Genomic DNA, 22,424 nt, shown 5'->3' with positions numbered 1-22,424 from the left:
TGGCACCTAATCCAGCTCTTCTGTTTTAAAGCAGTTTAGAGGAGTTCCTCCTTTATCCATATGCCAAATGATTGTACCTCATTATTTATGGCAGATTGCATGCCTATTTCTGTCTCCTTGGTTGATGAATATCCGGTTAGGTTTTTTGATATGTAAACCGGCTTCATTGAAGTCATTAAACTAAGTGTGAGCCTTTCCCGTTGGGAATTACGCCTCAGCGCTGTGGTAATGTAATATGGGACAGTCTGTAAGCTGGTGTTTATTGAGAGCAGTAATGAGTGTGTGTGGTCATCACAAAAAGCCATGTGTTAATGATGTAGACATAGCAGGAAGCCTGAGAGCGGATATGTGTGTGTGCATGCATGTTCACCTCATCTTGCATCATCATCAGCTATGTTTCTTTTCCTTTAAATCCCTGTGCTGTTAACAACAATGTGAGTGCGTGTTTGGCACAGTTTTTCCAACCTGCTTCTTATGTAATATGGGCTAAATCAAAAGAGGGGGATAGGCAGTGGTGCTGCGCTTATTTCAGTAGTGATTCATTGATCTAGGCCAAATATCCAGAAAGCATTGCTAATTGCTGTGGCTGCCATAGCTTCATTCTGTTTACCTGCGTCAGATGAAGCCGTGTAGTGTTTGACCTAATGTCACCCAGGAAGTGGATTAGAGGGGACAACTTGCCCTCTTCTCATCTCTCTATTCTGGCTTTATTCACCTCTCTTTTTATTTGCCCGGCGACAAGAATCAGTCCCACTGTGCTGGGATCTGCACTGCACCACTGCTGCTGCTGCCGCTGCTGCTGCTGCCGCTGCTGCCGCTGCTGCTGCTGCTCAGCTCCCTGTTGTTTGTCTTTTACTGAAGAATGAATGGAAGATAGGTGTGTGTGTGTGTGTGTGGGGGGGGGCTTTACAAATGTGTGCGTTTATGTCGGTACATCCACACACATTTGAGGCAAAAAAAAAAAAAGGCGAAAAAGCTGTCTCCTTCCATCAGGGAGAGGCAGCCACTGTGAAGACAATTTAAAAAAAAAAAAAAAAAAAAAAAAAAAACAGCGAGATATTGGTGCTGGTAAATCAGATTTTTGCTGTCACGAAGAGCAGAATTTAATCACTGCACAGCCGTGTGTTTGTTCTCTGGGGTGGAGAGAAAGAAATTGAGTCACCGGGTAGAAAATCAGTCATGTATCAGCATATAGGTGCACACGTGCACTCACACAGCATCCTGAAAGTCAATAGAAATGGATGGATGGGTGCAAATGACTAATTTCAAGCCTCTTGTCTCCCCTTGTAATCGGCCGCCACACTAGACTGACTACCTTTGATTAATTGGTCTGTTGCATTCCAATTTGTGCTTATTATGCACGAGAGATTTGTTTGTGTGTTTGAGGTGAGGTGCTTACCTGACTGATTCCTATGCCAGTTAATTAATGATTTGCCTCTCTAGGACCATATGACCATTAGGATCTTGACCACTTGATTGCAGAAATTATCTGATTTGGTCCCAGATAATTCTCAACAAGACATGCCAGCATCGCTCAGTCAGGCAGCACAGTCGTATGGATGCGCAGTTACAAGTCAGATTTGCAGCGTCCTTTTTGTCCATGTCTCGGCTAATCTCCGTTACTTTAGGAACCGAAAGGCTTGAGGAGAGGCTTGATGTGGATTTGTTGTCTGGCAGGTCATCAACACATTCTCACGCATTCAGGAGAACTAACACATCGACACCAAACCAGGCGATCGCAGTAGACAGATGGAAGGACATGGGAAATGATCTGGCTTCTCTACATGGCACCAGTCCACTGTATTCACAGATGAACATAACAGGATGTACTGAAGGCCTGTACCACTAGGAGCATGAAATCTATTTATCCATTGCTTTCATATAAAGCTGAAAATATCAAATGCTTTAGATCATTTAAGAAAAATAAAAATAATTGTTTCAGTTGTAATTTGATGTATCTCCTCAGAATATTTCATGTGGAGCTCAGTTGAGAACATGTATTTCCAGTTTTTTTTGTTTGTTTTTTACTGTTTTGACAAATCAAGGCACTTTTTTTTATGACTGATGTTTGGGCATGCTGTAGGCAAATTGAGTTTTTGTTGATTTTATTTTATTTTATTTTGTTTTTTAAGTGAAGAGAAGAAAATACAACTCCTGCAGTGCATAGATTTGCTTCCTTTAAATGTTAATGCACTGCTACTTATTATGTCAGGCATTTTAAAACTAGAAAATAATAAACAGGAATTGTGACATCGTCTTGTAAACCACTCAGCTTCGTTAACAAAGCAAAATCTGGATTGGCCAGGTTCATTTTGCACATTGTGTTCTGTGGCCACAATCACCAAAGGTCTGGAGAAAGGTGCAGCTGCGTTTTATGAGTACTTGCAAAGTTGTTAGGCATGGAGGTGGAAACGGGGAAAAAATGGATTTCAGTAAACATCAGCATATTCTAGATGCAGTCAGTCAAAGAACTTAAAATGAAAAGATATTGGCTTCTACAGCAGGACAATGATCCAAGGCATCCTTCACTCCACACTGAACTATTTCATTAAACAATAGCTGAAGCTACTTAAATATCCTTGAAACTCATATCAGACCTTAAACATGCTGTGTGTGTGCAAGACTGTCTAAAAATATCTGACTTTGAATTGATTCTAAATGAAGAATAGAAAGACTCTACTTTTCACAAAAAGTGCTTGCAAGCTCTGACATCTGCTGAAGAGATGTTACTAAGTACCGACTTAGTCGAGGATTGATGCCATGTCATTTAATGTCGGATTCCATTATATGGTAAATGCTGTAATATTCTTGACACACTAATGTACTTGGTCATGTCTTGTATTAAACCAAAGGTTACACAGCAGGGAGTCTTATTAATAAGCTGCTTTGCTTTTGTCCAGACCAGACAGTTCAATAAGAGCATTTCAATGGTCTTATGAAAAGAGCCATGACTGGAGGAGTCCGTCTTGTTTCAGGCGATGATGTTATTAGGCTTCTCTGACTCTGAAGAAGACATATACGTTTGTAGTTTGTAATGTATGTGCTGTTCTCATAGCCTCTTTTCTTTTTTTAATGCTCTCGATCTTTCTTTTCTACTTGTCTCAGTGGACGAGAGGAGTTTGAGAGGTGTTTTAGCACCTTTTTAAAATGTGTGACTAAGAGAAAGTTGAATTATTCGGTTTCGATTCTCCTCTCTTATCATGGGCCGCAGACTTCAAAAAGATACGCTAGATGCCTACGGATGTTGGGCTGTATCATCTTCAAACACAATCCATCTTACTGGGAGCTACAGCCATCCCCTCCCTAAACGTTAGAGAGTCTCTTACCCGACTGGGGTGTCTGTGGGATGGGAGTCGTGGGGGTATTTTGGGGAGTGTGTGTGTATGTGTGTGTTATGACTAAGCCCATCAGCTGCCATCTGGCCGTGAGCAAGCTAATAATCTGGGCTTACTGTTGTCAGTGCAGTTAATGCTAGCCTGCTCTTGTCATTCCACTCCTCTGTAAACAAGTTGGAAAAGCAGAGCTGGAGATACAATTTTAAGAGGAAGGAACAACAGAGAGGAACCAACAGAGAACCTGATCCATTATGATCCAGGTCTGGACAGGATGACTATAAATGGTGTCCCTGGAGCTGTCATGGCAGTGGCCGTACCAATTGTAGCCACAACAGAGAATGATGAAGCTCCTCGGTCGTGCCTCTACCTCAAAACTTTAATTGAGCTCTTCATGCGGGAACAGTCACCGGCCCAGGCCCTGTGTTCCCTCTTGGCCTTGTGCTGGTTCTGGCCGCCCTGCTCGGAGGCCGAAGAGAAGGACTTGTTCCTGGGCTCTGCACTGCTCAGTTTGGGACGACTCCTCAAAGACAAGCTGGCCTGCCTGGCTCAGGACATGGCTGCCTGCATATCCTGTCACAGAGACACCAAAGGGGACAAACAGCCGGTAACTATAAGAAGTGAGATAGCTGATACTATGAATCACCACAACAGAGCTGCAAACAATCACACTACTCCCACAAGCTTCTGTGTGTATTTGTTAAAAATATCTCCATGAATGCAGCTTGGACTAGTTTGATGTTCAGCGAATGAATTAGCATTTTATTAGCACTGTGGTATTCATTCTAACACGTGTTTACAGTATGCTGGACTCTTTTGCTGCACTTTCAGCCAGGCTAATAGTGTGGCTGTAGGCATGGCAATGTCTGTCGGATGAAAGTCCACTGTGGTCCAGACTGAAATATATGGAAAACCAGGGCATGGACTGCCACCTGTTTAGTTGAGATATACCCGTGGTGCCCAAAGGATGAAGCCTAATCTCTTTGATGATCCACTGAGTTTTCATCAAGGGCTAATGTACTGTAGAATTTTAATTAACATTAGCATTTAGAGAGTGTCATTCACAGAAGCCTCTGTCTGGCTGTACTCTTGTTTTCTATTATTTTGACTCTGCAAACCTTCCACACTCAGCCCTGTCCTGGTGATCTTTAATTCAATGGTGCTTTTGTCAGATGTGTAGCCTCGACAGATGAGAGCGGGTCAGAAGGTCATGTTTGCTCAGGCTCAGATTGTTACGGTGTGTGCTTAGTTCTGTTATCTGTTATTCATGGTGTCTTTGGTGGTTGTGTGGTGTGGCTAGTGCAGGTTGTGTCCTTTTCTTCTGAACCTCCCAGACTGACAGAGCACAGGGGTTGGCATTAGTTATTAACTACTATTCATTTTGGCCTTTCATCTAGTTCTCGGGCATCTTGGTGGTGTAAGAATAGTGTATAGTATGAGCATCACTTAGCCTTTGTACCAGCAGTTATGCAGTGGAGTAGATCTGAATAGCCTAGGGGACTAGGCAGAATGGATGCTTTAATCTGAAGCTGGCTTCATTATTAAAACACACTTCTCTACCAAAGTCCTCTGAGACTTGGCAGAATAATATTTGTTTAGGATGAATAATAGAAGGGGTAAATGGGCTTGAGTGGAGCGCGACGAGACCAGCCCTCCCTCTCATTTTTGTCTCTCCTCCCATCTGCTCTGTTTGATTTATGAGCGCATGTCTTCTTTTATTGAGCTTTGAAAAGAAGATGGCATTGCGGCACTATAGCCCACTAACGTGGCAAATGAATCACTGGCCTGCCTACCAGGCCTCTGGACCTCCTCTGCCTTCTTTCCCTCGCACTTTTTCTCAAAGTCTCATGACAAGGCTGTTTCCTGTGAGGGATGGATGAATCCAGCCCCAGGGACCAGCATGTATTTCATCCCCTCTTCTTTATCTTCTCCATACCCACACGTGTGTATTTCTGCTAAGAGGGGGTCTCACAGGTTAAAGCGCAAGGATTCTATTTGATTGGGCAGCATTTCATTTGCAAAGCAGAGCTCTGTATATAAAGACTCCACCAGAGCGGTAAAAGGGAAACGAAGACAAGTGTTTAGTGTTGCAAGACCCCAGTCTGACTGAGCTGAGCGTTTGCATTTCGGGGGAGAAAGATAAGTATTAAACTATGACTTAAATGAGACATACTGTTATTTAGTATCATGCTTAATGAAGTACACAATTGTTGTTTGTGTGCGTGCCCAAAAAAAAAACAAAACCTAAACCCTTTAAGTGATGCTCATGTTGACTTGAACAGTGTCAGATTGTACAGCAAGTGGTGAGGACAGTTGACACATGCATGGTGGTGTTTGAACCTTTTTGGTTCATGCATTACGTAACCACTTCTGTCACTTTGGACATGTGCAACTTGGTTTAACGGTGCATTTTAAAAAGAGATATATGGTGTTAACTAAAAGAAGGAACTGAAAAAAACTTTAAATGATCTTAAAAGGATAGAGATGATTGTTGAAGATGCAGTTCCTTTATGGTAATTACATGGTGTGACATTTTTCAGAGTTTGGCAGCTGCGCTTTAAGACGTTTCCTGTCTTAACACACGTTCTGAATCATGCCTTCATGAGACATCAAGATGTTTTTCAGACAACGTGAAAAGTAAGATAGCTCTTGCTTCACCGTTTGAGTGCAGTCATGTCTCCTGACATCTTCTAAATTCAAGAAAGGAAGTAGAGGAGCAGGGGAAGGGATAACAAAATACCTGAGTCAAGCTCTTTGTGCCCAAAATCCTAATCTCTTCCATTAATTTGCTGCGCTCATGAGAAATACATTCTTACATAGTAGTATAATAAAACCAGGATGGGTGCAAAATGTGTTCAGTAGTTTTTTCTGGTTTGTCTAGTCCATATGAAGGCACTCTGTTCAGTTTTCTTCTTGTTTTATTCTCATATGAAACCAAACATTCCTGCCCTGATGGCCCCACCAGCTCAGAGCCTCCCATTCAGCCATTCTTCTGTGTGTTGAGGCAAAACACCAGAACAGTCTACATTGTACTGCTGGTATTGAGAGACTGGACACTGATACAGGCCCAGGCCTCTCCATACACCTCTCTGGAAACCACACCAGAGAGGTCATGTGGAGCTGACTGAGAGAGAGGGGAAGAGCCAGAGGAAGAGGACAGAGGATGTGGGTATCTGGATGCAAATGAAAAGGAAGTAGTAGCATGGATGGCTGGGGTGTGGAGGTAGAGATGTGGAAAAAGCAGCACTGATGCAAAAAGAAAGTGAAGAATTCCCTCTCTGCTCGCACAAGCCAAATAACCAGGCAGTCCACTACTGATTGATATGCAAAACAAGCCGGCAGCAGGCACTTTTTCTCTGCCTCTGCTAACAGAACAGCAAGGACACGAGATCAGAGGCTCAGACCCCATCAAAGCCCGCTCTGCCCTGGAGGTAGAGGTGTACTCAAGACCAAGGCTTTTGACTCAGGCCTAACGGAGAGGCAGGGAGCTGCAGAGAGAGCATGGTGGGAGGAGGAGGGGGTGAGGAGACAGAGTGCAAAGATCTCCAACACGGTGCAGCTGAATTCTCAGTTCTGTGGCAGCGTTTTGTTTAGCTTGTGTAACCACACATCATCTCTGAAGCCTCCATGCCAATGTCCAGGGGAGTCAGGCTGTGTAGGAAGGGCTGCTCGCTGGCCCGAAGGACCCGGCGGCATGCCACAGCAGCGTGGAGGCTGCTCTACAGGCTGCTCTTCATGGTGAGCAGGAGACTGGGGGATCAAGTGAATATTTGGACACTAAAGCTATTTATGCTATAATGTCTGATGCAGCTTTTGAAGGGGCCTTATTAAGAGAGATAACAGAAAGTCATCAGTACTCCAGTGTTTAAGTAGAATTGCTACTGATAGTGTATATGTTTTCTGGACTGTAGTTTTATTTCAGATTGATGAATGGACTTATGTTTAGCCGAATGTATGTTATGGGAATTTCTTTGTTCGGCTTGGAATGAAGCTAAAATTGAATTTCTACTTGATAATATTATGAAATGAATCACTTTGACCTAGGGGAGCCAGCAGCAGGTGGACTTGAAAATAAAAGGAAATGCTGTTAGATGCTGTCAGAAAGAGACAGAGCCAATATGACTCAACAATATGACAGTCTTACTTTCTAAATTGACTAAAGGATATGAGTGATGAGAAGAGGTAGAGCTGACAGCTGTCAGCGAGGAAACCTGAATGGGAATTTACAGCAGCGCTCCTGGATCCACTTGTCTTTCTTGGCATTTCCAGGCTTTTCTCCTGCTTCTGCAGCTCCTCCATCCTCAGCTCTTAATTGGTTATTTGCACTAGTTGTCATGCTGTGATGATGGGTTTTTTGTGAGGCAGTCGCAATTCCTGAGTCATGACGGTGTGTAGAGCCACCTGCACGCCCCAAAGCTCTGCTTCCCTTCTCTCTTTCTCTCTGCCCACCTCTTCTTGTGAAGTGAGAATCTTAGGCAGGCAGCTGTGGGAGAGGAGCTTCCATGTGCATGCATTCCTGAGCTTATATCTACGCACCTTTCCCCAGCTCTATGGTTCCTCCATCATTTCATTCATGTGTGTGCTATGTAAACAGGAGCCTATATCCTTCCAGTGTGTGGGTGTGATGAGAATAAACTCAGCACCTGAGCAGCAGTATGCACTACCAGACACCCACACATCTTATGAAAACCCAGGCAGGACTCCCCTTTTCATCTGGGTGCCTGTGGCTGAAATAAACGGCAGATATGACTGTTATCTGTCTCCACAAGGCCGCTGTCCCCTGTCTGCAGCTACCAGTGGGTTATGTGATGAATACGTCGCTCTGATATCCCTCAACCTCGGTGTTTCCTTCAGGCAGTCTCCCCCTGTCTGCCCGCCTGGCGCTATGTGGAGCTTTCCCAAAGCGTGTAGGCTTACTGGGGGTGTGCGAAGCAGATTTACTGCCAGAAAATCATTTATCTTTAATGTGTATCAGTGGCTGTCGTGACATGTATGATATTATGATGAATTAAATGCTTGAACATATGCAAACGCTGTTTCCATGAATACAGTCAAAACAAATGTTGCAAAATTCTCCATTAACTTAGATGCTGATCAGACAGAGGCTCAGTCCAGATATACAGTGCTCAACAAATTTATTAGACCACCAGTCATAAACAAGGGAAAACACAAAATTTTATTATTTATTATCTTCACCATTTTCAACAGGAATGAGGAATTTTAAATTGAATTCACAGTTTCATACTCAAATATGGGCCAGTACATTGGACTTTAACTTATACCCATTAAAACTTATTTTTCCATTAAGGAATGCAAGTAAATAATTGTAACTGGGCATCTGGAAAAAATAACGTGTGTTACAATTTTTTTTTTTTTTTTTTTTAACAGTAAAATACATTAATACAGTAAATTCCAAAATTCATTGATAATAAAAATAATTAAACTTTAATATTAGAAATACTACTGTGATTAAAGAGCTTGGATTATCCATTATAGGAACATAAAAAAAATTGGTGATCACCACTGCTGTTACTCTGGGGCAGCCGTGGCACAAACCTTACATTGGGTGGTGTTCTAATAAATTTGTTAATCACTGTAAATAAAGGGCTGGAGAAGAATTTCCCCCTCTTGTCTCTTTCTCTTTCTTCGGTCTCTCTTTCAGTTTGCCCCTCTCACACACTGTGTATTATACCTCTGGAGGGCTGTCTCTGGAGTGACCGAGCTATAATGAGCTAGCTGATGAGCAGCAAGCTTATTAATGGAAGCCTTGATTGTCTGTGGTCTCGGTGGGAGTGGATGATGGGGTTATGGGTGGTGGCTCACACCAGAATAAGACTGAGTCACACAAACTTTCACAAAGTGTTTGGGATCTAAGCATATGTGCACATCGATGCCAGCAGCGTTAGTGTGCTTAGATCCACGTGTGTTGCTGTAGAGTTTCTAGTAGTCAGCTGCACGTGAACGCTTGCTCATGTGATATTTTCAAAATTAGCACACAGACACACAGGAAGGTGTATAGAGAGCTGAGCAGCTGTTCTGCCTGACGCTGTGGCCGTCCCATTGTGCTGTGTTGCTGTGCGGAGGAATGGAACCTGCTATTACTGGCACTTGTAAGCGTTTGTTGATTTGACTGGCCACAGATTATAATGCCACATCAGGGCGTTCACTTAGAATGAGGAGGACTGGTCATTGTGAGGCTATTTTTAGCACTGAAATCGCATCATAATTGATGGCCTACCCACTGCAGCTCAGAAAAGCTCGGTGCAATTGAGCGTTATGAGAGCGTTGTGCTGAGTGGCTTGCCAGGTAAGAAATTATGTTGGATTTAGATTAAGTGTATATACATTTGCTGTAGTATTTAAAAAAAAAAAAAAAAACCCTACCAAAGAGCGGCAGCTGGGGTGTAATGTACAGAGAAGCAATAGATTTTTCCTCAGTGCTTCTGTTTTTATGTCCCAGGGAATAGAACAGAGAGGCTGATAATCGTTCATTTTTTTTGCCACAGTTGCTCACAATCTACAAAATTTTACCTGCCACAGGCAAGACGTCTCAGTGTGGTACCTAGTGCTGATGTTTCCCTACCCCAGGCAATACAGTCCTGTATAAAGTTATGTTATATCTGTTACTGTTGAACAATTCTGTAAATGCTGTGAGACTTGAGTTCATCACAGGGTTCCACCTATCAAAGACATAATAAAACAGGATGGTGGAAATTACCACGCGTATTACTGGCTAAATTTAGAAAACGAATGCTACTAAACTGCCTCCTCCACACACTTTAATACAAACTATTACAAATACCACTTGGGATTTCCTGGCATGTCAAATTTTCTGGAATCGATGTGACACAAAGCTGCATAACTGTCCATTATGGCTGCAGAAGACGACTGTAATGTGCTCTAATGCTATCTGTTGGGATATCCAGTTTGTCTTTTACATCCACTGTGAAGTGTTTGATGTAAAGCCAATTAGGAGACTCCATAATTAGACCTCATAACACCCACAGTATACCCAGGGGAATGACTGGCCATGCATAGTTTAGAATTACATACCTCATTGTATTATACGGTTTGTAGCTGAAAACGTTAGTGTTGAATGGTTAAATTTGGGAATGGATCCAAAACTAAAATATGTTTGAGAGTGTGTGCATTCAGTGCCGTTAATAATAACAAATGTGATCCTCATTTTATCCAGCAGGCTGTTATAATCCCTAAGCTGGCTAACCTCAATATGTTGCCATTCTCTCTGTCGCCCCCCACAGAGCGTGGACACAGTGTGCGCTCTCTACCAGACCTTTCAGGAAGGGACAGGATCAGGTGCTGGAGGTATGATGGAGGACACTAAGGAACCTCAGCTGAAGCATGGAGGGGAGTTGGGCACAGGTCCCACGGGAGAGGCCACCCTACTCAGACCTTGCCCTAAGCACATGAGTGCGACGGACAGGTTACGCAAGGTCATCCAGGAGCTGGTGGACACAGAGAAATCCTATGTGAAGGTGAGACAAAGCTTTGAGTGCTGTCATATTCTTTGAAGCCAGCATGAATATTTGCTTTGTAAAGACTTAGAAAGATTTAGATGTTCCCCAGAGCCTTTATTTTACTCCTTAGGTATGAAATTATTTTAACAAGCACAAACCAAAAAAATATAGCAGTAGTTGTTAGAATAGCTTAGTAGAAAGACTAGAATTTGTGAGAAACAGCTGGCCTGGTTTTGTCCAGAGGTGTTGTCCAACATGACCTTTTCCTCCCTGACACACATTAAATGGCCACATTCATGATCTTCTTGTCTCTCCAACACTGATCATCTTACACATCTCCTCATCTTTCATTAAGTCTCTTTACCCGTTAGTCAGCCCGCTGTTGATTTGTAATGGAGGGAGATGAGATTGTCTTCCCAGTGTGCCTTGATGCAGGCCTGTTTGCCCTGTATCGTGCAGGGGATAAGGGAGGAGAGGAGGAGGAGGAGAAAAAAGCTCATAAATCAACCTAATGAGAATAATCCCCACTGATGCCAAGACAAGCTACTGCCACAATAAAAGAGGGGGTTGGAGGGTGGAGATGAGGTAGAGGGGAGAAGATGGGGGAATGAGGCGAGGGACTGTGGGAGGGAGACAGTAGATAGTTATATAGGGAGCTGATGATGAAAAAGATTCCAAAGGACAGACGGGTTAAGGTGTAATGTTGCTGTTTGATTCCTAGTCACTAACTGTCATCTGGATTCTATTACTTTTTTCTAGGACCTGGCCTACTTGTTTGAGATCTACCTGAAACCGCTGCAGAATGAAACCTTCCTCACATTGGACGAGGTAGGTGGTTTGTGTGTGTGTGTGTGTGTGTGTGTGTGTGTGAGTGTGTGAGAAGTCCAGTCACGGGTGTAGAGGCTACATAAGATGTCGAAATCATTAAGTGTTGATTACCCAGAGGCAATGTCGATGAACTCAGCTAGGCCATATCTTCCTCATTTCCATCATGACAGGCTGGGGGACGAATTAGCATTCCCCTGCACTGACCTTCTAGCATGTCAGACACACAACAATAAAGGCTATCTTAAGAGTAAACCCAGCCTTTAAGGAGTCACCTCAGTTTTAGACACCACTTTATAGTTGTCCACTGATTTTAGATTTCAAACACACTTAAATTAAAATCTCATGCTGTTTCTGTTACAGCATATAGTGCAGCTGCAGCACGCCGATGACCTTGGCATTGCCGGTTCTAGCCCTGTGTGTAGTGCTAGGCCAGGTATGACCTCAGACACAGGGCATGTCTCCCTAGACAGGATAGGTGATAGGCCACTGAGCACTGGGGCAAATTAAAAGGCCGTTATGGGAAAGACGGGCACAGAATGGACAAGGGCATAGAAGTCCCCAAATGGCTTTTAATGAAGGGAAGTGCTGAGCGTGTCTATGTATGTTAGACACTTGAAGTTCATACACGTGTGCGTTGGATTTCTAGCAGCCCCATAGCTTGTCCCTAAGTGCCTTTGTCAGAGATGGAGCCATCAGAGTGGAGGTTTTATAACACCCTGGGGTGCCTGTCTGACTGACTGTTATGAATTACAAGCTATCTTAGGTCTATTTTTTTCTTTTAGCCTCATATTCCTACACACTCTGCCATCTCCTCCACTCTTTGCTGTCCTGCTGTCATACATTCTTATCCATCACCTCCCCGCCCACCCCATTTTTCTCCTCAGATGGAGAGCCTGTTTGGCAGTCTGCCAGAGATGCTGGACTTCCAGAGGGTGTTCCTGCAGACTCTGGAGGAAAGAATCGCCTTGTCACCTGACTTCAGCACCCTGGAGACCCCCTCCCAGTTCAAGGTGAGGTATACACACACACACGCACAAGTAACCTATCACATTATTGATTAAATGTCTAAAGACTCAGTGTAGTCTCTGTGAGTATAGAGAACATTATTCTCAAACCGGGTGATTTTCGCCACTGTTCCCAAGAAAGGAATGATCTGTGAGATCTTGAGTTTTATAAATAATTGACATGGTGTGACATCACAGGCTGATTTACAGACTTGACATGACGAGGTGTGGGGTCTATTGATCGGGGCTACAACTCACTGGTTGGATTGTGAGGTGCTGAAAGCGAGTGCAATCAAGATGTTAGGTGAGAGGTAGAGGACAAAGGTGTCTTTGAGGTGGGTGTTGAGTGGTCTCCCAGGAGGGAGGGAGGGAGGAACAGGCCGGTCATGACTTCACTGTTCACACTTTTTCATCCTCTTTTTGGTTTTGTGCAGCATCACTCTCTCTCTTCCTTTATGTGCAGCAGTCATTCACTCTTTTTTTTTTTTTTTTTTTTTTCACTCACATGTTCACATACTCTTTACAGAAACTGCTGTTTTCTCTCGGGGGTTCGTTCCTCTACTACGCTGACCACTTCAAGCTCTACAGCGGCTTCTGTGCTAACCACATCAAGGTCCAGAAGGTCCTGGAGAGAGGTATTACACACACCTACATACAACATGGTCCAAACACACTCCTGCTGCAAGATTGAGAATTGGCTTATAATAAACCTAACGACCCAGAGTTTGCCACAGCTCTGCTAAATTCAGCCTCCTTGCACCCATGTTGCATCAGAGACACATGGGGCACTTGCCGTTGAAGCTTTGGTGTTCTCTTTTGGGAAACAAATCAATTATGTATGAAAGTAAATGTCTCAAACAAAGCTATCACCACACAGAGTTTGGATAACCTTGTCCACTAACAGCTAACATGAGGCCAAGACAACCTGAGAGCCCTAATACTTCCTTGCGTCACCCCCAGCATGTGACAGAGCAGAAATTTTAAAGTGGATTTATACCTGCTAATGTGCTGGATTTTTCTGGCACTGTTTAGGAAAGCTGCCAAGTTCAGAGATGAATGTAAGAAGACTGGCTTCTTTGCCGACACAGGGAGGGCAAATTCCCCCCGTGTGCTGCCTAAATGTGCCCTATTACCAGAATTGCGTTGTATGTCCCTCAAAGAAAGCAGCAGGATAATATTTAATAGGATAAGACAAGAAAAAGTCTCTGATGGGTCACAATAAGCCAGAGAGAATTAAAATCGTCTTAAATGAGGTTATCAAAGCAACATTGGTACATGAAATTGTTTTGTGCAGTAATAAAGAATTTGAAAGATCTTAAAAATTAAGTTTAGCGATATATCGTGTAATCCAGAGAGTATAATACGATTTGTTTGGTGCAATCCCCTCTTGCTACTTTTCCAGATGAGCATTTCTAATCTAAATGTCAACAGAAAGGTAACCCCACTATCAAAAATCCAAATACCACTGGTTTATTTATTGTTGTAATTTTTTTTTTATTAATTTGCCCGTTTAGGTGTAAACATTATATTTATTCCTAAGTGGTTGTGTCCCTGGGCAGAGCCAACATGGAGCTTCAAATGTTTGAGTGAAAGGAAACACCAGCATTCTCAGGGTTTATAGACTCTATTCCTTACCCAAAGCTTTAAATGTTAGTTTGTGCCATTAGAACTACATGTAGCGTAATAATTGCACAGTTCAGATAAGAACAGCCAAGGATAACGAGGTAATAGTTGCACTCTTCACACTGAGTCTAGAGCTGGCTCAGCATGATGCAGAGCACCCAGTGCAGCCTGGTGGCAATCAGCTGATCCAAGGACACTGAGGAGAATCTGTGGGTGTTTGTCAACCCTTTGAGTAATTATAAGCCCGTCTCTGCCATCTTCATCACCCCCCCCTCCCCTTCCGATCATGCCAAGGGCCCTGGGTTGCCTTAGTTTCTCTGTTTATTTGTCGACTTGTTAATTGCCTGCCAATTACTCTTGGAGGTGTCGATGCGGCAGCCTGTCTGTGGCTGGGAGTGCTATAATTAATACTTTAATGGCCCCCCTCAGTAAACGTCGTGGAAGCAAATTATTCAGGGAAAGTGTCATCACCTTTACAGAAGGCTTATTCTGTATTATACTTGCTATTTCACACTATGCTATTGGTGTACACCCAGTAGTCCCAGCTTGATTGTTTTAACCAAATTGCAAATGAAACAGCTTTTAAGTATTTGCTAGATATATAATGCTTTACTTACGGCATTTGAAAACACATTGCTATCAATTTATTATGGTGCTCAGAGGCGATAAAATTGATTCATTAACAGATGTGTCCAGCGGTCACGGTGGGCTGAGGAGAAGCCTAGACTACCCCCTGCTGGAGACATGTTATTGCACCATGACTCTGCACAGGCCTACACAGGGCTAATCATTTCCAGTGGAAAGCCAAAGTTTGGCTTACAATATAGCTTCACATGTCTGTCACACCAAAAAGATAACAGATCTATGTTGACTCATTATGTATTTTATTTCAGCTAAAACGGACCAAGCCTTCAAGGAATTTCTGGATGCGAGGAATCCTACCAAGCAGCACTCATCCACTCTGGAGTCCTACCTGATTAAACCTGTGCAGAGGGTGCTCAAGTACCCCCTGCTTCTCCGGGAGCTGGTCTCTCTCACCGATGCTGACAGCGAGGAGCACTACCACCTCACTGGTAGGGACTGAACGTCATATGCATTTACATACAAAGATGTGCCAGAAATATACATTCATATCTGTGCGTGTGCGTACTGACACTTGTCATGTCAGAGTCACGTTATCTTATTGTTTTGCCATAAACAATCCACACACAATGAGCAAAGAAAATCTGCTACTGTAATGCAAACGTCTATAGACAAGAACTGAGCCCTTTTATTAACACTGGTCTGTTCGTGTCTCTGCAGAGGCTCTGAAAGCCATGGAGAAGGTTGCCAGCCACATCAATGAGATGCAAAAGATCTACGAGGATTACGGCTCCGTGTTTGATCAGCTAGTTGCTGAGCAGATTGGCCACGATAAGGAGGTAGATACACATTTTAGAATCTAATTAACCACTATCACTAAGCATAATAAATTTCTTGGCGACAGTCGTACATTGATATATCACATTGAGCTTCATAGGACACCACCTGCTAGGGCTTCACGTAGAAAATAAAATTAAATACTAAATACATATCAAAATCAGTTTAAAGTCCTTCAAACAGCAAATCAGAGTGGAGCTTTAGTTCAGCTTCTTATGTTGTTTACGCCGTCTTCTGTGCATTGCCTCTGGGGAGTGAATACATTTACAAATTGATGGAATATTTAGTTGGAAAACCACTGCAGTATAAATATTCAAAGTGAATGCTAAATAATGTTGTCTAGGGTACTGTATGTTTTCATCGTATTTAAGCAGCTTTTAGATAAAGACTAGAGAAAATTCTTTTGCCCTGTTTGCAAACAACAGACTGGAACTTCATTTACAGACACTGGGCACATCTCAGTCCTTTAAATATATTCGATACGTCCATAATGTGCATCTTTTCTTTGCGACTCCCACTGAGACTAGAGGAAAGATTCAAGGAGTGAAAGAGAATAGGTTTTTAAAGAAACAGTCGTCTGAAGCATTGCATGTTTCTGATGACGACAGCTCAGCTGGATCGGCTGTCAGCTTTGTGCACTGTTTGACAAACATTTGCACATTTATTAGATTTGCATTTGGTATTTATACTGTTAAGATCAGTCAAACCACAGCATGTAAATGTTCTTTACTGCTAAGAGGCTATAAACACAAATGGCAATAATGGCAAGTGCACTTTTACACCCCCCCCCCCCCCCCCCCATCTAATATCTACATTAGATATTCTGTATGTCAACTCACTATTCAACAATCCAGGTTACTATAATGCTTTAGAGTTACATGTAGAGATTATAAGCACAAATGTCTAAGACAGTGGAAATATAAATAGATCAAACTATATATATGGAACTGACAGATAATATTTTATTACTGACAGACATCAGACTCTCCTCCTCTCCATAGCTATATACAGAGCAAAAGGAAAAATCTTTCTAACGAATGAAGAAAGTTGGTTCTTCATGGTTCTTTTCAGTCAGACCTAGTAGCCCTATTTTTAAGACGATGGCGAATCTGAAAACAAAATCTGTTAATCTGCTATTTGTCAACTGCAGCGATGCTGTGAGGGATTATTATATCAGTTCGATCAGCTAAAGCGTTGGATCACTAACAAACTTTGGGTAAATGGGTTGTGTCAGTCCAGTAGAAGACTAGTGTGAGGGATGGTCTTGTGTATCCTGGTTGATGGTTTCTCAGAGGTCCATCCTTGCTCCCCAGAGGGGAAATGGGAGCTCTGGGACATCTTTCACAATAGAGGACTGAAATGACTTCTGGGTCGAGCGAGGAGTGAAATAGGGGAATTGGGATGTACCCGTGGATACTTAGTATGCATCTCACACAGCAGTGAAAAGCCAATAGTCTGGCTTGTTATTCTTCTGCCTTGACTTTCATTTTAAGACATCTCCTGTCTCTCTCTCTCAGGTCACAGAGATCTCGATGGGAGAGTTTCTCATGCATTCCTCTGTGGTCTGGCTCAACCCGCATCCATCGTTGGGTCGCATGAGAAAAGACCCTGAAATGACCGTGTTTGGTAAGTCGCCACACTGCCACAAATGCACATTTTACTTTCTATCTGGCCAGAATCCAAAGGGTTTTGCAACCAGTTTCTTTACTGGCAAATCCTGTCTAACTCCACATACCGTTATCTCTCAACACAGAGGACCAAATAGAAGGTATTTTTAATTATTTTATGTCGCTCATGGATATTGGCAGTAAAAAGTTTAATATAAACAGTACAAACCAATTAAAGTTTGCAGAGCCATGCAGAATTGCCAGACTCAAACAATCTCAGAGAATTTCAGTATCTGTAACTGTAGCCCTGATACATGCTTTACAGCTTCAGACTGACATCTTTCATGGGTTGCACTCCTTCAGTCTGCTTTCCCCAAGAGGCATTTGCAGTCAAACTAAGCTGCTGATGTGCTCTCTCTCACCAGTATTCAAGAAAGCAGTGATATTGGTCTACAGGGAAAACAACAAGCTGAAGAAGAAGATGGTATGTATAGTGTCTGTTGTGCTCATTTTCTTTCACGCACCAATATAGTGACTATGGTGTGAAATGGCATTTTTCTCTTTTTCCCACCTCTTTGTGATGAGCAGGCCAACCCTCGTTCAGCACTTTCTCATGGAGATTCAGACCCCTTTAAGTTCCGTTGGCTCATCCCTCTCTCGGCGTTACAGGTCAGACTGGGAAACACCACAGGTAAGACGCCACATTAAATCACTCCTAAACTACATCCACCAAATCTTTTTGTTCTTTCCTCCCCCTTCATACTTCCCCACACACACCCAAATCTCTTCTGGCCTTTGTGTTCACCTTCCTCCCTCTCCATCTCATTTGGAAGCCATAAACCGTATTTGGACTATGTGATTAAAATCCTCTGCTTCATTTCCTTGCTCTCCCTGGTACAGGCACAGAAAGCAGCTGTATTTGGGAGCTAATTCACTCCAGGTCTGAAGTGGAGGGGAGACCAGAGACAGTCTTCCAGCTGTGTAGCAGGTCAGAAATTAAACTTTCAGGATGATTATCATTATTATTGGATTCATTCACAGTCAGTCATTTTGTAACAATTACACACAACAGAATTTGGGTATTTTTTTTATATAATTGTGGTTTATTACAACTTAATTCTTGAGCTACATTGACATTACATGCTGAAGTGAAGTATTTTATCTCCAGTAGCCTCAGATCTGTGCTCTGTTCTTCACACATTACTGAACAGATCTAAAATCAAATGAGTAATGCTAGATTGTGTAATTTTGGCTGAGTTTGTGTTTATTTTGGTTCTTTCACTCCCACCGGAGTCGTGGATTAGAAAAGATGGATTCAGTCATCCAAGATAAGTGTTTCACTAGGATATATGTAATTAACAGGTAATGACCATGACCAGCTGGTTCTTTATTGGCTAAATGTAAATGTTAAAAAAAACAGAGTGCTGTATATCACTTTTGTGTCTACTACTTTGACATGGTATAATTTATATAATCTCTGCTAAATCTGCAGTTACAGGTGAGACAGTACATTGACAAAGTACTCTTGCCTAAATGTTTCACATTTCCAACCTAGTACAGTACTGTGCAAAGGTTTTTGACACTAAAAATAGGCAGGGGATGCCTTCAATAAAAATTACATAATTTACAACTAACTTGCAAAGTGCAGAAAAGGGAACCAAACCTAAATCTAATCAGTATTTGCAGCTCTCCCCTTTGTCCTTAAACCAGCAGCTGTTCTCTCTGGTTTGACCTGCAAACAGTTTCTCCTGGTACTTTGCAGCACCTTGGAAAAGCTGCTGCAGTTCTTCTGTAGACTCAGGCTGTCCCAGTGTTTCTGTCTCTTCATAGGATCCCAGACTGACTCCACACTGCTCAGATCAGGGCTCTGTGGGGGTCAGACCATCTAACATTCCACTTACATTAATTATCCAACCTCCAACAGCAACATTAAATTAGGAACGAGTCATGGTGGACCAAATGGTCCTATTGATCTCTGCTTTCTATTTAGAAGTGCTGTTAGTTGTTGACAATGGGCAATTTGGACAATGGGCAATTTGGACCGTACCATTCGGCTTCTTTTATTCATTGGTTCCTTAGGGAGTTTGCCATAGATGATGTGTTTGCTGAAATTGTTTTAGCATTTTAACAATACAGGTTGTCTACATGTGGACAGTGTTCAGAGTGAAGCCAAACCGAAAATTCTCATTACACACTGTGAAATTGGGATCACTCCTAATGAATTAAATCACCCATTACACTGGGGACACAATGGATCTCTCTCACCAATCCTCTTAACCTATATTTAGCTTTTGAGATCAAGTTTAACATGCCCTGTGCTCATGTTACTATGGTACCTCTGCTGTGTCCTCCTCAGCGTGCCTGACAGCAAAGTCAGCATCATCAAGGTGATCCGCTCCATTCTCAGGGAGAACGTGAGGAGGAACATGAAGAGCGAGGGCACCCTGGAGAGGACTTGTAAAGAACGCCTGGCTCCCCTGCACAGCATCTTGCCCTCCACTGCCAGGCTAGGTGAGCTTCAGAAGCATTCCTGTTGAAAATAATATTTTTGTATGTTTAATAGGGTAGACATTTTGTCTAATTAAGTCTTTGAAATATTTGACATTTGTTTTGAGTACCAGGCACTGCTGCCTGGAAAGATTCCTGTCCACATAGGGTAAAATAATTTTTGATGACTGGTATTTAGTCTCTAAGGTCATCAGACTTAATAAAAACAAAAAAAAAAAACAACTGTGTAACACAAAGTATGCGTTTACTTTACAGATGATCATATCTTTCTTTTTAAGTCATTACAATGCTAGAGGGGCATATGATGCAAGTGTTCTGCTCAGATAAGCCTGGAATTTCTAAACTTTGCCTCTATCTTCCTTCCCAGGTTCCTCCAGGGCCTCTTGGTTGGGTAAACAGCCACATGGAGGTGGGCATCTTAAGCTGGGGCCAGATACAGATGAGACAAGCCTGAGCAGTGGAACCTACAGTTTGTCTCAGGGTCCTCTACCATGCACCTCGCCTGACTCGCACATCCTCCCTGACCAACAGAACTGGTCTCAGAAACCTGCATGTAATTCACGTCCCCGCTCCACCTCTGTCAAAGAGTCTGATATTTTAAGTGATGACGATGATGATGGCTTTAGTGAGGGGGGAGCACGGAGGAACAGTGGAGACAGTAATTCCCCAACGAGTGCTGTTGAGGCTCAGTTCCTCCAACTTAAACTCTCAGAGGACAGTGTCTCAAAATGTGCACTGGCACCCTGTGTCCAGCCCGAGAGAGTTGGGGACACTCCAGAGATCCATCCCAAACTGATGCAAGGACACTCCAGTGCTATTAGGAAGAAGCCCAGTAGTTTCAAAAGGAACCAGGGTGTACTGCTGCGCATGAAGGAACACAGCAGGTCACTGGACAGCCAGACAGATGCAGCAGCAGCAGCAGCATCATCATCAGGGGTAGCAGACCTCAACATGCTGCTGGAGAGAGAGTTTAGTGTTCAAAGTTTGACTTCAGTTGTCAATGAGGATTGTTTCTATGACCCAGCTGAGAGCTGTGCCACTTCTGGAAATGCTACTTCCACCTAGGTGGTGGGATAGATGACTTGAGCCACAGGGTAGTGGTCATGAAGGTCAGAGGACCAAAGGACCAAAACCCATACGTCACAGTAGGGGAAACCCTGGAGGTTTACTGTCACCTGTACCAGGGTGGCTGTGAAGCACTGCCTCAACTCTGACACTGATTTAGTAGGCCACACCTGTCTGCTAAAGGTTAGGTGTAAATGATGTACTCTGATGGAAGCCCATTGGCTGAGAGACCCAGGTCCTCCCCTAAGAGGTGAAGAGAGGTGATTTCTGTTCCAATGATAATGACTGCTATGAATCTGCCAAGCAGTGATGTGTGCCCGCTCTCTCTCTTCAGCACTCCAGCCTGTGCCTCCTCGCCTCAAGTTCTCAGAATGACGTCTTCCAGCCACGTTTCTCCCACAGCTCAGGCTGACTGACAGTTTTTATTTGGTTTTTGACCTTCTCCGTGAAGCAAGGGGAGAATGTCCTTGGTTTGTCAGGTCATTCTGTCCATCCTACAAGTTGAAAGAGGGGGAGAAGTTCACAGTGCATAGTTATCCATGGGAAAATGCATATTTGACTAAAATGAGGCACTGAGTAAAAGCTATCACAAGATCCACCCAAAGACATGTGGTGGTCAGGTCAGACTTTCTGAGAAGAGATGACATTGGTTTAAATGAACAGAAAGTACTCTTGACTTTTGCAACTAAGCCTTTTTGCTGTATTTTGTGCACTAAAATACACTGTTTGCCTATTTTTTTTATTTTTTTTTATCTCTATAGGTTTTTAATGTTATTAATGCTGTTTTTATTTATTAATAGGTTTGATTATGTGTAGCTTAGCTAAGTACCTTTGCGGGTGAAGGCTTGAACAGTTGGTTAAAGATCTGGTCTACTCTTAAGTAAACGATGCAATATAGTTCAAAGTTTATTCACTGCATTTTGCAATGTAGCCTGCTGGATTTTGGCTGTCTTTCACTGAAGATTGTAATTTCCAGTGTATACAGTGGAATGTATACGTTTTTGGGACCTGGCTGCTGAACTGAACAGTTTAAACAGCAATAATATTTAAACCCCAATGTTTCTTTTTATGTTTGTTGTGTATTTAGGCTTATCTATCTGAAAACATTTAAGTATTCTCTTATACAGACTTGACACTGTATAGATTAAAAAAAAAACAAGGCAGGAATTTGATAGAAATGCTGGTATTTTTGTAAAACATTGTTTGCCATAGTATAAAGTACATACTGAGGTCCTATAAAAAGGCAAACCACTACTACATTCTGTACTTTCTTAGCTCAGCTTTATCATGCCTTTAATGCTAGCATACCAATGAATGTGAATGTCCCATTCTTATGGAATTGTTTTATAAATAAAATTTTTATCTGTGGATGAAGTCTGGAGAACAGTGCTTTCAACTTGCCCTACAAAGTCTGTCAGTTTTAGTTTTGCATATCCTGTATGTTCTAGTGACAGGTAAGGCAGTGCTGAGGAGTATGTCTCATCTCAGGCACAGTCCCAGGACTAGACTTGCCACTGGTCCCTGATTGGCTGTCATAAGAAATATACATTTCTGTATCTTG

General features: G+C 42.7%; 1 protein-coding gene across 4 annotated transcripts in view; it reads left to right on the top strand.

The window, feature by feature from the left end:
- tiam2a (TIAM Rac1 associated GEF 2a) overlaps positions 1 to 22,231 on the top strand; it is an 84,695-nt gene extending 62,464 nt beyond the window's left edge. For 3 of the 4 annotated variants that reach the window (XM_026299603.1, XM_026299593.1, XM_026299612.1), the window contains exons 16-27: positions 10,594 to 10,827; positions 11,569 to 11,637; positions 12,522 to 12,647; positions 13,168 to 13,276; positions 15,158 to 15,337; positions 15,567 to 15,685; positions 17,201 to 17,309; positions 17,716 to 17,774; positions 17,879 to 17,981; positions 18,185 to 18,278; positions 19,647 to 19,801; positions 20,166 to 22,231. In XM_026299603.1, the coding sequence (XP_026155388.1) occupies positions 10,594 to 10,827; positions 11,569 to 11,637; positions 12,522 to 12,647; positions 13,168 to 13,276; positions 15,158 to 15,337; positions 15,567 to 15,685; positions 17,201 to 17,309; positions 17,716 to 17,774; positions 17,879 to 17,981; positions 18,185 to 18,278; positions 19,647 to 19,801; positions 20,166 to 20,863 (2,055 nt within the window). In that variant the 3' untranslated portion in view covers positions 20,864 to 22,231. The remainder of the gene's footprint in view (positions 1 to 10,593; positions 10,828 to 11,568; positions 11,638 to 12,521; positions 12,648 to 13,167; positions 13,277 to 15,157; positions 15,338 to 15,566; positions 15,686 to 17,200; positions 17,310 to 17,715; positions 17,775 to 17,878; positions 17,982 to 18,184; positions 18,279 to 19,646; positions 19,802 to 20,165) is intronic. The other variant, XM_026299616.1, reaches the window with a different exon arrangement.
- Positions 22,232 to 22,424: the final 193 nt, after the last annotated feature.

The sequence above is a fragment of the Mastacembelus armatus genome, chromosome 22 (assembly GCF_900324485.2).
Source record: "Mastacembelus armatus chromosome 22, fMasArm1.2, whole genome shotgun sequence".
Lineage (NCBI taxonomy): Eukaryota > Metazoa > Chordata > Actinopteri > Synbranchiformes > Mastacembelidae > Mastacembelus > Mastacembelus armatus.
This window is presented reverse-complemented; position numbering and strand designations above follow the sequence as displayed.